The 16,287-nt window shown below is 40.1% G+C and overlaps 1 protein-coding gene across 5 annotated transcripts in view; it reads left to right on the plus strand.

The window, feature by feature from the left end:
• Positions 1–16,287, plus strand: part of MICU1 (mitochondrial calcium uptake 1) — a 105,796-nt gene that overhangs the window by 46,799 nt on the left and 42,710 nt on the right. For 4 of the 5 annotated variants that reach the window (XM_056350774.1, XM_056350776.1, XM_056350775.1 and 1 more), the window contains 2 exons: positions 7,501–7,566; positions 8,848–8,962. In XM_056350774.1, the coding sequence (XP_056206749.1) occupies positions 7,501–7,566; positions 8,848–8,962 (181 nt within the window). The remainder of the gene's footprint in view (positions 1–7,500; positions 7,567–8,847; positions 8,963–16,287) is intronic. The other variant, XM_056350778.1, reaches the window with a different exon arrangement.

The raw sequence follows: 16,287 nt of genomic DNA on the forward strand, positions 1-16,287 counted from the left end.
GGAGTCCTTTAAATACAACTGCATGAGGTCTTGCCAGTGTCTGTTGTAAGAATGGTCGAAATAAATGGGTCCCCAGTGCCAGCAGCTGGAGCTGTTGAGTCTAGGTTATAACTTGCTTGAAGATACCTTGAAGCATTCAGCTATCCCAGTCCATAATCTGTATAAAACGTCATTGTCCAATTTCAGATTTCCAGATTTTAAATTCCTTCACCTTCTGATCTCAGCGCAGGCAGCATTTACATAGTAACCAGGAGACGTCTTCTTACATAGATAATAACCTTACACACGTTTATATGAAAGTTCCTCTACCATTCCCAAAAGTGTCATAATGAACTGGTGGGAGATAATTCTTGCCTGTGACCCTTTGTGGAAACAAACAGAGACAGTTTATTGCAGTTAATCAGAAAATCTGATCTGAACTGACACCTTTTTTCTTTTCTTGATTTCCTTTGCTGACGGCACTGTCCGTGTTTGTGAGTTTTTGCTTGCTGTCTTTTTCCTCCCAGCCAAACTTGGCCCTCCCATTGCTTTGGTTAGCAGTTTTGAGTTACTTTTGTGTTCCTCACTCCTTTTCCCTGTTCACTGGGACCTGTGTGGACACTGAACTGCAAATTCTTCCCCTGACTTGTTTTTAATGAAAAAAAAAATCATAAAAAAATACTTAATTGCTTCTAACATGGGAAAATGCATGGTGCGCAAACATCCCTATGGACACCTGGGTTGCTTTACATCCATGTACAGAACATGTTTCATCCTTTCCTAACTCCCCTACCAGCAGTTCGTGGTGTATTTCAGTTTTGACAGAAGTCTACTTGCTATTATCTTTTTGTACTGCTAATTCTGTTGCTCGTTTTCACAGGGCTCGTTTGGCAGACACTACTAAAATGCTCTGGTTGCTGTATGTCATCTTTTATTCTGGTTTCTAGGTATCCAGCAGGTGTTTCTTCCAGCTACTAATATCACTGATACTTGTGACTTTAATTATGGTTTGGGTTTTTTTGTAACCAAGCATTCCCTCATTTTCTTCCCTTTTCTAACCCTCTCCCCTTCCACCAGGATTTCTGGCAGGTACAAAGCAGACAGCATGTGCTTTGATTAGTTTGTGCTTCAGACCTCATACTATGCACTTTTCATGTAAAAGGGACAGTGTATGCTCACCTCTTCTCCCTGCTCCTTTAATAAATAATGCTTGTATCTGGCTTGTTAAGAGTACTGTCCTCAGGGTAACTATTAATACATAGCTTTATTATCGGGGACATCTTTGAGCAAAGCTTGAATGTTTATCTCCCTGTCCTCTGATTTTCATGATGCCTTTTGAGGCTTCTGACTTACTCTGCAGCTTGGTGAGACTGGGATAGAGCTGGATCTGTTGTAAATGGCATTTTCTGCTCAAGGCCAAAAAAGTTAGTTTTACTGACTTTGATGAAAAAGGACAGGTGTCTCTCTGGCCAAATGCTGTGAGGAAGCATCATGTATATGAATGTGTGTAAGTTTGGGGAAGGTAATTCTTGCAAACTTTCTTGAATTCTTCAAGTATTAAATAATATTTTAGGAAGAAGATATTTAGATGCTAGAGTTCATAAGAGGGTTTCTAGGAAAAACAACTAGAAAGCAGAGAGACGTTCATTCAGTAAGAGGGAAATGTACTCTGAACATGTTCAGTTTGCACTGTAGCTTTGTGACCTTAATGAAATCCACAGGGGAAGTTAGCAAAAAATAAGCAACTTGGTGACAAAGTGCCCTTAGTGGGTATATGCAGTCTTTTTAACAAAGAAGTGGTTTGTGGGATCATTTTTGGCTTTAATTTCTTTGATAGTTTTGCTGGCATTAGATTAATGCTTAATACTTAAGGGATACAAAACTGAGCTCTGAAAACTCTGTCCTTGGGTAATGTGGAGTTGGTAGGGAGAAGGGAGGAGGGAAGGAGAACGGATTGAGCAAGGTGGGAAGAAACGTTTTAGGAGATGCTTGACCTCACTGGTTGCAAAAGGATGGGACATCTGGATGGGAGAAGCGGGGGAAGAAGAAAGGCGGAGTGGAAGAGAATGGCAAGATTTTTAGTTGTATCATAATTTGGTTCCTTAAACTATTTGCAGTCGTGATGACAATCTCTAATTACATGATTACATGTGTTTTTTCCCCAAACGCCTTTCTCATTTGGTGGTTGATTAGTACCGAATGTATATCCCCAACCTCATCATCTGAGCCCATGTTTAATACTTGATTTCTATACAGAATCATTATTTTCCTCGTGTACTCTTACACTGGATTTTTTTTATCTGAGAAGACGAGCAGACTGTGTTATCAACACAATGAGTTCATCTTGGTAATGCAGGCTGAGACAAGGGAAAGCAGTATCCCAACTTCCGTCTGGAGACCTAAACAGCCATTTAAGTTCAAAGTTGTCAAAAGTCAACTCATTTTAGAAGCATGATTTAGGACATCAAGGACCTAATTTTAATCCTCCTACATCAAATTTCCATGACTAATGCCACTGTGGTCCTACAGATTGTGATTTCATTACCCTGCGGAGGACTGAAACAGTGCAGTGGAGGGGAGCAGAAGTGTAGGCTGTCCCTTTTCTGAGGCATTTCCTATTTGCTTTTCCAGCAGGGGTTTCTCCCTCGCATGAGTGGGTCTGCTGCCTGTGAAGGGTCGGGAAAGTCTGTGTCCTTTTTTTTCTTAGCCATACAGAATGCTGGCCTTGCGTTTCAGGTGCCATTTGTTTTAAAGGTGATGAATATTTACAGCCTTGCTGGAAGGAAGGAATGCAAGTTTCTCTTTCCAGTCTCAGGAGACCACCTGTAGTAGTAATTGCTGCCTAATTTTTGATTCTCTGTACGTGTCCAAATTTCAGGGGTAGAGAGTGTGCAGAATAATTTCATCTATATCCAGCTCTGTATTTTTGCCCCCCTGCGTGTATATACAGATAAAATAATCCCCAAATCAAAGGTTTTAAAAAAACTCTTTATTAAAATACACTCTTGAAAGGTTATAAGCTGCAGTATTTATCTGCCAACAGTAAATTTTAAGCATTTTCCTATGCTAACATTCACCCAGCATGATTTGCCATGCAGAATCTGTTTGCATTTGCCTGTGTTAGTATGTAGACTTCATAGCAAATTATCTAGAGCCGCTAGGAATGATACTGTGAACATTTCTAGTGCAAAAAGAGGTTTATGAGTTTCAGAAAGTCCTTGTTCTGTTTCCATCACAACCTTAAACACTCTATTCTTATTTAGTGATATATAAAAAGTGACAGAAAAAATCCCAGGCGGTGTGTCTCAAATGACCTATTTTGCATCCGCATTCTAAAGCTAGCTTTAAAAACTTTTCAATCCCTCAGTTCTCTCCCAAGTCCTTTTATTGTCCTTGTTTCATATCACAGAGGGACCTCCCCCACCTCTTTTTCCCTAAAGGGCTTTTGAATGTCTGAGCTGAAAGGCTCAATTTTTAAATCTGATTCTGAAAGCTTTTTTATTTCTTTATTTCAATTTTCTTAATTTAGGTAGTGAGGTGCCAACATGAGTTGTCTTGAAATCTCTAAATAAATGGCTTTGGTTCTTCAAAGTTTATATCCTAAAAAAATGAGCAAAATTAAAAATCTCCCTCATTTCAGAGCCTCCAGTTCAGCATTTTTGATGCAGGCAGAGATCAAAGCATTAATATTCTTAGTTACCGTAACAGGCTGCATTGCCTGCAGTTTTCGCTGGCATTTTTAAGGGGTTTTTTTTTTTCCCTTATCTGTCTTGTGTGATAGACTAACACAGAGCATCTGCTGCAAACACATAGACGTAGTCAGTGAGAGTCTCTTAAGTATTTCCCCAGATTTTAAACAGTTCTGCTTGGGAAGGAGCTGTAGTAGTCCATGCCAGCATGATGATGTCCTGCAGGCTTTGGTGGACCAGGCAAATAGGAGCCACGTCAATGCTTATTTAAATGTTGCGTAGCACTAATTAGATGGCAGATGCTAGCTAATTTTTTTAAGATGTTGAACAATACGCACAATAGGTGCTAAAGAGTGTTTAAAATGCATTAATTAAATGGATTGTCCAATAAATTTTAAGAAAAAAATAGTTTTCTCATCCTTAGAAGGATTCCCAGTAGTTTTTTATTTATAGGAATGCTGTTTACTGATTTAAGCCCAAGGTATCAAGCCATGTACGAGCAGGGCTAATAGCACATCATGTCTAGGCATGCTGCTTAATGTTACATGCACAAGTACTAATGTGAGGTTCCTTTCCTCTTCTTAGAGAGATTTCCTTTATAAAGAGGCACATATCCCAAAATTGTAATAATAGGGAAAGTCTTCTTTACGTTATGAAGCCAGAAAACACAGCAACAAGGAAAGAATTGTCCACGAGGCCAACTTGTAACAGATTTTTTTGGAAACTCTTAATGTGGAAAAGAGAGTGTTTCTTTTTAACAATGAACTTACAGCATTTTAACTTCTTCTCCTGTATGCCTGCAGCTAACCACATAATAAATACATTAATAGGTGTCTTTTCAATGTTTTGCATAACTGAAGGTGGTCAGTTGGGACTGAAAGAGAATTGCTTTGCAGCAAGGTGACTTCACTGAAATGTTCATGGGTTTGTATTTGCTTACACAATATTGGTAACCTTAACGCATTTCTTTTTAAGTGGAACAAACTGAGTAACTGAGTATGATGACATTTGTCAGTAAAAGATGGTTATGCTTCACCTAAAATTCCGTACTAATTTACAAAATTACTTTCTGGTTCTGGAGAAATACTCATTATATTGCATGCACTTTGATATTTATTTTATTGTCATTTTGGCAGGCATAAGTCACTGTTGAGTGGTCACATAAGGCTGATAAATTCCTGAAGCCTTGGTTCATTTAAGTACAAAGGTGATACTGAATCATAAACAAGTTACGTGTGTTTTCTCCTTCAGATTGAAACGCAAACTTGTCAGCTCTTAAGTGACTTACCAAGAATGTGTTCTTCCTGAAGTGGCAAACTAAATGCTACTTATTAAGCAGTTTCTGAAATACAAAAGGAAGTGGAGCTGCAAGGATTTAGCTGATAAAGCTTTTCTAAATCTGCATTAGGAATGCAGAGCAGACCCCAGCACTGCACCTTGCACCTGTCTCTGTACAGAAGACATCCCTTAATTTGCAAAAATACATCTTTTTTCAGATTTGCATAATTAAATATTAACACATTTCACTCTTCATTCAGCCCTGGGAAAACATTTTTAAAATCCGAAATAAAAGTATTATTTGGCAAGGAATGGAAGGAATCAGTGGGGGGGTTTCCCCAAAAAACATGTTACCTGGGAGCTGTACAGTGTACTTGGCACAAGGGAGGCTCCAGCAGTAGATCAGTTTGGGGGTAGAATATGTGATGTTTGTGATATATCTTTGGGTGCTTTGCTTGCTTGCAGTCAGCCCGTAACACGAGTCTGTGGAGTTGCCTGCATATGGCATGCAACTGGGTTTCCTACAGCACGTGGGTCCGGGGGAGGTTGGTCACTGTTACTGATATGTTCAGCCCCTGTTCTGGTCCTGTTCGTTGGGCTTGGAGCCTGAGTTGGAAAGGGCAAACCAAGCTTGTATTTTGAAATGCAATTACGTTATTTTTTTTTACCTATTGTTGATGTCTGGTATTGTAAGATAATCTGCCTGAATGCCTGTAAAACGTTTTTATTCCACTGGGACTGGACTGGTGGCTTTTCACAGAACTTACACAGCCATGCTTGTGCTGAAATGGTATATTTGAATTTTTTTTTCTTTTTACATATTAATTTGGATGTTTGCTTGTTTGTCTGCTTGTTTAATATGAATCTACTGCTTGATTTAAAAATACATGATAATTGTAAACTGTTCACCATGGCTTGCTCACTTGTGAATGCTCAGTTTTTAATGTTTTTTTGGGTGTGCTGAATGATCTTAACAAATTATCTGGTTTGGGGAATGGATTTGACATAGAAAAAAATCTTCAATGAAAGAAAATAGTCTGTTTTAACTGAGCACTTTGAGAATTAACTTGTGTTCAGATACAAAAGGGTGTGAAATGTGAAAGTTGTATGAAATTGTGGGAATAACTGATTTGTCAAGATGACATGTCTCTAAAAGAGGATGAAGGCTTGGAAAAGGATCTTTCCCTACATTTTCTGATCCTATGCATTACCCTTCTGGCTAGAAGGGATGATAGAGTATGGTAGAGAAGAGATGATAGACAGTAGGATGTGGAAAAGAAGCTCGAGGACTATGGACAGTGGTTTTAGATGTTAGTGAGAACTGACCTTGGATTTCTCCACCTTGAACTTGGAGGATCACAGCAGTCCATGTTGTGCTTTGTAAAGTAGGTAGATTGGTTTGGGGTTGCTTCTTTCTCCGCCCCCTGGGGATTAATTCTGTAAATACAATGTTTAATGGTGGGAAACAACCCCTGATGAGGGTGCTTTCAGCCTTTCCTGTAGTAGGGTGAGCTTCTCACGTACTTTGTGGAAAGCAATCAAACATGCAGCTTCTCAGTGAGCCAGAAGAAAATAAATGGGAGGATAATTAATTTTTCTAAACGATTGTCCTAGCACTGGGAGCCTGGAAATCTTATCAGTCAGGTCAGTTGTTTCTCCTGTTATAAGATCAGTGGGAGAAATTCCCTTTCCCAGTAGCTGCAGGCAGCCTGAACACCATAGTTACAGTGTATGTTCCCCTTCCCCAGGTTTCTGACAAGTATATGCTTGTTTAAAATAAATACATTTTTTTACTTTGTTTGCTCCAAGTAAGGTGCAAATGAGTAAATGCTTCTCCCTCCCATCTGTCTACACCTTTGTGTTTCAGAGAGCAACTAACTTAATACCTCTTTTTATTGTTACTCTATGGATGTGGTTTTCAGCTTATGAGGAATATTTTTAGCTGTTTTGATGCTGACTGTGAATTTTAAGTGCAGAAGAGAAATGCAGAAAAACTAATAAACCAACCTCTGGAACTTTTTCATGGGATCCTTTGAGCGAGTGAAGTAGGATGCTAATAGCTAGTTTATCATAAAAGCCGCTGAAGACAGGCAATGGGAGTGATAGCAGTGATAAATCACACGAGCAGGTGAGATGCTGGCAACACCACCAGCATCAATCGCAGAAAACTGTCTCCGTAAATCCTCCCTTCATTTTAAAGGAAAAGGAGACATTGTTTATTTGTCCTTAACGTAAGCATCAGTGTAATTTTGCTTTGGATCTACCTCAATGGGAAGGGAAGCAAAAACATTTTTTTCAGTAAATGATCCTTCAACCTGGTATCCTGTAAGCATAAACAGCAATTATCTTGCATGAAATGAATGCCATTAGCATGTTGTCTGCTGTTAGTGATTTGCCTTTTATTAAATTCTTGATACTCTCCAGATGGAAAAGGTTAGAGCTACTGGGAAGGGGGTTATTTGATCAATAGAGCTGAACTTTTTTCCCCTGGAAACTGTATTTTTGGTGATCTATATGATTATTTTTGTCTCTTTTCTTGTGGTTTCTGAGCCAGATACGGGTTAAATTTTCATCTAAATTATTAGCTGAGCTCATCCCCACTCTGCAGTCACATACAATGGTGAGTTCTCTCAAAAAAAAACCCAAAAAAGAAAAAACCCCAAAACAAAAAACCTGAGGTGGATGAGAGACATCAGCTGCAGACAGTGGGTCTGACCCGGAAAGGCTACATGCTAACTCTTGCTGGGATGTCTACTTAGGCTTCTTAGCGGTGCCCAATCAAAGCAACGACCTGGTTGCTCCGAAACTTTCTTGCTCTTTGCCAGTCTAACCAATCAACTTGATGTTATGTTTTGCCTGCTTATTTTATTGTTGGTTAACCAGTTTTCTTTCCTTTATCTTGTATATGATGGGATCTCCGCTAGACAGAGGTAACAGTGGGGGACAGTTGTGTAGCTGGACCCTGGTGTGGTGGTGTTTGTTGGTGGTTTTTCCTAAAACCGTTCCTAAATTCAGCCTTGCTTTTCACCATGCTTCTGTGCTTGCATGATATGGTTTCTGTGAAATAACCTCATCCACACCTACTCTCCTATATATTAATTTCATTTTTCTTTTGTGTGTGTGTGTGTGCGCCGCCTCCTGCCGTGTTCTTAAAATGGGTCACTGGTGTGGATTTCCTAACAGTTCTATGGATCCTTTCCAGTCTTTGAAGGTTCTGCAGATCAAAGGGACTTGGATTTTTAGATTAGTAAAAGATAGGAGCTGATAAAACACATGTAGTATTTTCTATTAAAACAAGATGTTGAAAAAGAACTGGAGCAAGAGAGAGACACGGACTGAGACTGGTATTGGTCCCAGTCCTCCTAGTGAGCTTACTAAACACACTCCTGAATTGTGTTCTTTTTTTAGCTACCTGTTTTTAATAACTTTGATCGTACTTTATATTAATGTGAAATACCAATAGCCAAGAAAACTACAGCAAAGTATAACTAAAATAATATATATTACAATAACTGTAGGTATTAGTGAAATATAATAACTTCTTTTTGAATCCTGTATTAAAAGATCTGATTCATAACACTGTCTCTCAAAGATTCAGACTATTTTAAGCATAAGGGACACAGTTTTATTTACCTGTATTTCAGCTAGGCTAAACCAACTAATTAATACTGCACAATTCCTTATCTCTCATTTGAGATGGGGAAGCACCGATCTTTGCAGAGAATTTCTGGCAGATTTGAAGGCTGGAAAAGGTCTACTGAATATGAATGGAGATAGTAGGGGTGTGTGTGTATGTGGAACGGCTTGTTGGTGATAAGGATGCAAAGAAAGCCTTCCATTTCTCTATTTAATTGATTGCTTTATTTTCTCTTTCTGGGGTGTGCATCGGATGAATAAATAGAAATTATCCCAGGAGCGAGAGAAGTTTGCTGATGAGGACAGCATATTTTATGCACTTGGAGAATGTGGACTCATTTCTTTTTCTGACTACATCTTCCTCACAACGGTCCTTTCCAGTAAGTACAGTGGGGTTTTTTTCTCTGCAGTTACTGCTTTTTTTAAGTTTTGAAGGTTTACAAGCAATGATGTTGCTATTGTTGTCTACATACGTTTCCCTAAAAGGAATTCTTGATTGCTTGAAACTGGAGCTGAATGACTAATTGCTATTGCTTCAGCTGGTTTAGACTTAGCTTTGAGTGGTTCAGAAAGATAAGCAGATCGATGACTTCTGAAGATTTGTTTGTCATTTTAGAATGTTGCACATTTTTTTTTTAAATGAGTCATTTGACCTGCTGTTCAAAACTGTAAATGGAGATGTGTGTATACGATATTCTTGTGTTTGGAGGAATATTGCTTTCCAGCTCTTCACTGGTTACAAGACTATGCAAACTCTCTTTTCCCGCTGTATTTTCACTTGGGTATATTCAGGCTTGTGCCTGATGTAATCCAATAAAGAGAGAAGTTAAGCTGTAACATTTCAACAAATATCACGAGATACTTTCTGTCTTTTCACGCTGCTGCACTTGACTTGCATTTTTGGTATTTCTGTGTTTTGCAAATCTGTTCCAGCAAAGTCTTCTGCACTTGAAGTGCTGGCACATCAAAGTTTCCTTTGTTGGCAAGAAACAGTGAAACTGAAGCCTTTGGTAAAGTCAAATGGCATTTCTAGACTTTCTTAATGGGGAAAGCAAGTTCAAAACCTTGTTTGCAGAGCTTCTCTAGCCACTTGGAAGGTGCTGCATCACCAACAGGAAAGTCAACAGACATTCCAGTTATTTTTCAGCCCCATTAGAAAATATTGGTTAGTGGGGAGTATGCCATTGTCCAAATGAAGTTGAGGTATTTTATTTTCAGACTTCTCCCTCCACCCCGAGGGGAAAAAAAAAAAAAGAGCGAGAGAGAGTTTGGCCATTTAATCTTGCAAGTATCCATTTCACAATGACCTGATTACAGGAATTAAAAAGCTGGATGCTTCCCAGTTTACTACAGATTGCTGTTGTTGCCTGCCCTGTGCTGTCTGGGGAGTCAGCTGGGTAATTCACTGATGTTTTATAAAAGCAATGGGCACTTTATTTTCCCCTGTGTTCTTGCATGCTGTAACATAGACAAATGAAAGAGGCAGCTCTTCATTTACTGAGGATACGTTACTGGGGAGAAGCAACATTCAAGGTCTTGTTTGTTGTCAAGTGGGCATGGACTGGGGGAAACCATGTTAAGTGACCTTCATGTCACAAAAAGAAATACTGGGAGGTAAAGCTTGAGAGTTCAAGCCAGGGAATTTGTTTTATGATTTTAATCTGCTTTTTTTGTTTGAATGAGTCTCAGAACTGACTCTTAAGACTTTAATTATGCTGAAATTACCTAAGGTATTTTCACTTGTGTGATGAGGGCTTTTCATCTGAGTCTCCACAGATGACAATGAACTCTCAAACCTGTTGTATCACATTACTGAATGTGGCTTAGAAAACACTCATGACCTTGGTTTCATGGCTGTGCTGGTGGTGAACAACCTCCTAATCAAGTATGCAAGGTGCAAAATTAATATGCTTCCATAGGCAGCAGAAAGAGAAATTGTTTCTGCTTTGGTTTAATGTATTTCTTGTGAGAATAAAAGGGACCACTTTGTGTCGGAGTAGCAGCCAGCCTTGTTTTTGAGGGCTATGCGGAAGGGACAGGTTTTTAAACATGTTCACAATTACTGGGGAATCAAACTAACAAGAGGAGACAGAATTGGGTGGTGTGTGCTCTGAGGAACAATGTGAAAGGTGGGCAAGGCAGGAGCTTTCAAAAAGGGGAAAAAAAAAAAAAAAGACAAAAAAACTGTTCCGTAACTTTTAAGCTGAATTTTAGGTATTTGGGGAGTTTGCAGAATGGTTACTGAAGATGGAGGAATGTCTCTGGAGCTACTGTCAAACGGTGATTCCCCAGAGGAAGAGTTTTGGTTTCATTTTTAAAGCATTTGCTTTTATGCAAATAAAACCTCCCAAACAAACCTTGTCCTGTGGCTAGGTAGAAAATTCACTGTTTCGCCATGCTGGTTTACTTTCCTGTTGGTAAGCACTACCTCGCAGGAATCCAGTAGTTCCTGATTGTATTTTTTTTTTCCCTGGGAAATAAATAGAATGAGGAAACTACTTGTTAATTGTGACAGTTCGATATTGGTTTTCTCACTGTGTTGTTTTAATAACCCAAGCATTAAGAAGGTATCTGGACAAGAGTGAGCTGTAGACTACATCAAATAGCTCAGAGCCACTAAATACTGAGAAAAGAAGGTGGTGGTCTGTGCAGTAAAGCAGGGTAGTTGGAAGGTGGAGTGTGAGATCGGGTCTGGGGGTGGGAGGCAGGAGGGAGAGATGATCCTCTGCTGTGCTCAGAAGTGATGGGGAGAGATCAATTGTGGTCTGGTCTGGCTTATTGAACTCGAAACTGATCAATGATAACCTCTGAAAGCAAGAAACCCAAAGGGGTTTGTGTTATTATTGTGTTTTTTGGGAGGATCATGCTCAGCAAGTCTGCTGAGATGGTTCATACCCATCTCCCTGGACCTACCAAAAGCACTGCTGGGCTTTGAGAGTGCTTCCCAAAGCTTTTCATTTAATTTGTCTTTGCAGCTTCAGCTGAGCTCACTTCAATTCTATTTTCTGAAATGGGAATCATGTGGCAGCTGCAAGGGAGGGAGATGAGGAGAGAGGGCTGAAGGCTTCATCTGTGTGTTGCTTGCAGAGAGCTGTTTGCGTATTGCACAGAAAATGAAGTCTGTCACCATATTTTATTTACGAGTGATTTCTCGCTCTAGCACTGTCTGTTCTTATCGGTTGCTGTGTTTTTGTGAAAATATATTTTTAAAACTGCTAATAAAATAGCATTTAACTGCTTCAGGAAGTCAGTCTTCTATTAAAGGCAATGAGAGCTGAATGGCCTTGAGGATACCCTATCGCTTCTATTGCTCCAGCCACTCCTGTTTTGGGGCAGAGGTGGAAAGATGAGCAAAATACAGGATAAGCAAACCACTGATGTGATTTCCCCTGGGTCCTTCAAATGTCACAGGAAAGCAAAGACATCGCTTCCCTGACCAAAGAGGTTTTTGCTTTTCAACTTGCAGAACAGGTGGAGGAAGTAAAGAAAGAGCTTTTCCATCATCAGTGACTGCAATTTCAGAGCAAACGTGGTCTGTTGTCCAGGTGCACTAATTCCTGCTTGATTAACAGGTACTGAAGGGAGCTGGGCATTAAAAGAATAAGTTGGTGTTGTTCCTGTAATTGGACTGTCACTGTGTCTTGATGTGCCCTCCTGGAACGGAGTTAAATAGCATTGGCTCAAGCCAAAGTAATTACTCTCTTCCCAGGGCTCTCGCAGCAAACCAGCAGCTCCTTCTCCCTCTCCTGTGGGCTCGTTCTAGAGCACTGCATGCTGCTGTCCCTTAGGGTACTGGCCTGCAAGAGGCCTCTTGCCTAGGGTAGATTCACTGGGTTTTTTTCCTTTCCTCTGTGTAGGAAGTAAATCCCAAGCCATCTAGGTCTGGCAGTTGTTTACTGGCCAGATATTGAGTGGTGTGTGGGTCATGCAATAGAGGCAGTATGGCATGCTCTCCTGCACTGGTGGCACGATCTCCAGGGTGTGTTTGCGCTGTGGCTGTTTTGAATATGTATTGCTGGCTGACATGAGTGTCTTCAGCCTCCTTCAACCGGAGCTTGACCTCTCCAGTTCAAAAACCAACATTAGGGAATGGGGTGCTCTACCAGCCTCTCCGCCTGCAGTCTTCCCTTGGTCTTTCTGTGTTCATCTCTTCATCCCTTGTATTTACATGGTGGGATGGGCTGATGGATCTCCACCAGTCTCCTCTATCAGAGGACAGTAAATTTGCAGTGGGGAAGGACTAGTCTGTGTGCAGCACTTGTTAGCCTGATTGAGAAATTCCAGAAATTTACTTGCCATTCTATAGAATTAGGAAATAGAGTAATTTTGTGTGGCTGATAGCAGTATCCCAGAACCTGTAGGTGTTTGGGGTGTCCTCTTTCTCCAGGGGTTCCTTGTAGAGCACAGATTCTAATGGCCTTCATCTGGGGCTGGCACTTCCACAGCTTGTTTCAGAGTCCTTATTTCAGGGAAGCATTTTTTCAAATGAGTAGCCAGAAGTTTCACTTCCTCTAAGTAACATCACCAAAAAATCACTCTACTTCGTCAAAGAAATTCTCAACTGCATCTGAAGGGAGGAATGTTTATTCTCCAAAAGTGTGTTAAAACCAGTTTTCCTAAAATGCAATATCTCTGCTTGAGGTGGATGCTCTACAGACACTTAATTTTTGTGTGCAACCACATACTGAATGAGTTGCAATAGGAGTCAGAGGGAAAGACGTGTTGGGAGGTGTCTCTTCAAGTGTGGAATATTGTGTTTGGGGGAAACAGAAGATCAAATGTGAGCACAAAAATAGCAAAATTGGCATTTCTCATCAGCGAGCATTTATTGCCTTTCAGAATGCATTGCTTCTGGTGGCAATAAATGGCAATAAAGAGCAGTTGAGTGCTGCAAATTGGTCCATTGGATAATTGAAAATAGTTTAAAAATACATAATTGGCTTAAAGATGCCTAATCAATCCATCTAATCTCTCAGAGATTCCCTGGGGCTTTATACTGATGGATTGAGTGGTTTTTTTCAGTGGTCAGTGCTGCTGCTTATCATCTGTTTGTCTGGTGGAGGTTGGTCATCTTCGTAACGCTACTGTGTGTGGCTTTTGCTTTTTTTATTGCCTTTCTGTTCCCAAATACTTGATTTGAACAAATGAGTTGAGAAAAATGTTAATTGCCCTTTGCACCAACTCCCAGATTAGCTGAAAAAGGAACTTGGTGTGTAAAGCTGGTGGGGAACCATGGATCTACAGAATGATTTCAACATGATCTAGATTTCAAGGTATAGTTACATATATCTCAAAGCTAGGAATAGGTAACTGATGAATTGGTATCCGGTAGCATGTTTTCATTTATATTAATGATTTTGAGGAATCATTAGGAAGTCATTGTATTCTCTTGAACATCTAAAGACTAGAAATAAAGCTAGAAAAGAAACTGCAGTTGCCCTGACCAGTTCCTTATTCGTTGTCCAAGGGAAATTAGTTGCAATATAAACTCTTGATTCTTGATAATGTTAAAAAGGATGGCGAGGAGATAGGTCACAAAATCAAAGAAGCTGGAAATGCAGCAGAGCACTTGGGGAAATTACAGAAATGAGTTTCCTTTGTGAAGACAGGCATTGCGCTGTATTAAAAGCAAACAGTCATTTAAATGGTTTTGATAATCATTGCAGGAGGAATCTTGCATTCATTTTGAGGCATCTTAATTAAGCAGACAATGGAGAAATTTAGAAAAGCTGCAGTGGAGAATGGTAAAACTGGAGAGCAGAATAAAAGAGGGAGGACAAAAAGGCTAAGCTTAGCTAGGCAAACTGGTGTCTGTGGCTTTTATGATCTGCAAGTTTCTGTAAGGTGTATGTACAAGAGGACGAAGAGAAATGGAGGTTGTACAGGCTGATGTAACCACAAGTAATGGGGCAGGGTGGGCAAGGGGGGGTTAGCTGCCGTCGGGATGACTCTTCCCCAATAAATCCTGGTCAGAAGCATCACACCCAAGAGGAGAGGCAGAAATCATCTCACTTGAGACTAGTAAATTCAGACTGCCCAGATATCAGGGACATAAATCTTAATGAACATTTCTTCCTGAGCAGGAGCGGGATGAGCTAATTGTCTTCAGTGCCCTCTGGTTGCCCTGGCTCAGGTTCATGTTTGGATTTAAGTGTTGTTACAAGTATGTGGAATTAGATATGCAGATCACAGGAAGAAACAGCCTATGTTGCTTATTGGCAAACTGAATTACTTCATTTCTTTAGCTAATTAAAAGCTACTTTCCTTCCCTGTCCTTAGAAAATACTGACCCTGCAAATTTTTGATGCTGAACTGTTAATTTTAATTTTGCAAGTGATGTTCTCCTCTGAGGCTTTGATAAATTGCTCTTGAAAATGTGTATTTAGAGAAGGAAAAGGAAGGAAATGGCCTTTGTGAGGGGTAAGTTAAGTATCTTGCTTTCTCTGTTCACCCTGTGTCTGTGTGAATGCGACATGGTATTACCTGTTTTCTTAAAAGGAAAAAACCCAACCCAAACACCATTTTTTAACAAGGAGTAACAAATTTTCAAATCTCAGCATATACATCATTATACCCTGGCAGAGAAAACGGGTGAGGAAAGATGTGTAAATTGTTCTTTTTCTAGCATCTTGTAACTAGATTAGAGTTTTGTATAGTCCTCCTTTTCCTCATAGAGGAAGGGACTCTTTCCATGCCGTGCTAGATTTGGGGACTAACAAGAAATTGTGTCCAGGCTTTTGATTCATGTCCAGCCTATACTTGCAATTAAAGCGAATGAAGTTGGATGTGTTATTTAAACATTAAGAGGGTAGTTGGAAGATACTTAATATTGTTGCTCTTCAAGGAAATGGGGAGTTAATCACTGGAAATGATGGATGGATACAGAGGAGGTTTTTGGTATAAATCCCTTTAATTAGATTGCATCCTTGGAGAGCTTATGGAGTCGATGTTGGGGACAGCCAGTCCCCCCGATGACAGCTCAGCTAATGCTGAATTAATGAGAGATGGCAGGCAAAGGTCTCCTCATCCCAGCAGCCAGGACAGCAGAGCTGGGTGGAGGCATGGCTTCTGCTGCAGGGCTGTGTATGGAAGAGAAGATAACCCACCGCGTGCTGCTGGCGATTGCCATGGTTCTGTAGGAGGCATCACTTAGGCACGAGGTGTTTGGAACTTAAAGCCCAAATAATTGGCACAAGGAAATTGGAAATCCAGGGATGATAACGGCAGGACTGTATGTGCTGTATATATCAAGTGGCTAGCGACAGGCCGTTCCTGCCATTGAGCTTAATGTTAAACAGCTGTTTAAGGCATGAAGTGATTGGAAAAAGTGATCTCATGAATGTTTGCTGAATCTTTTAGTGATAAAGTGCTACAGTTTATTACAGCGAAGGGAAAACATGATGTAAAAGTCTCCTAGTCTTAAATTGAAGCTGTAACTAATGTACAAAATCCAGTTCAGTTAATTTCATATTAATTTCTTTTTGTCTGAGTGATTCCTCTGTCTCCCCACTCCTGTCTGGGAGGTGCCTTAACACAGGAGGGTGGTTGCAGAAACTCATTACTTTTTGTAATGAGCATCCGCAAGAAATATTGATAGTTGATTGCAATAGGTGAAGTTGAAGGGGGATGAGCCTCGCCAGTGATCTACATCCTGCTGCCAGATTTCTTTTGGGGGGGAGCCATCTCCAGAACAAAAAAAGGGGCT

Source organism: Falco biarmicus, chromosome 9, assembly GCF_023638135.1.
Source record: "Falco biarmicus isolate bFalBia1 chromosome 9, bFalBia1.pri, whole genome shotgun sequence".
NCBI lineage: Eukaryota > Metazoa > Chordata > Aves > Falconiformes > Falconidae > Falco > Falco biarmicus.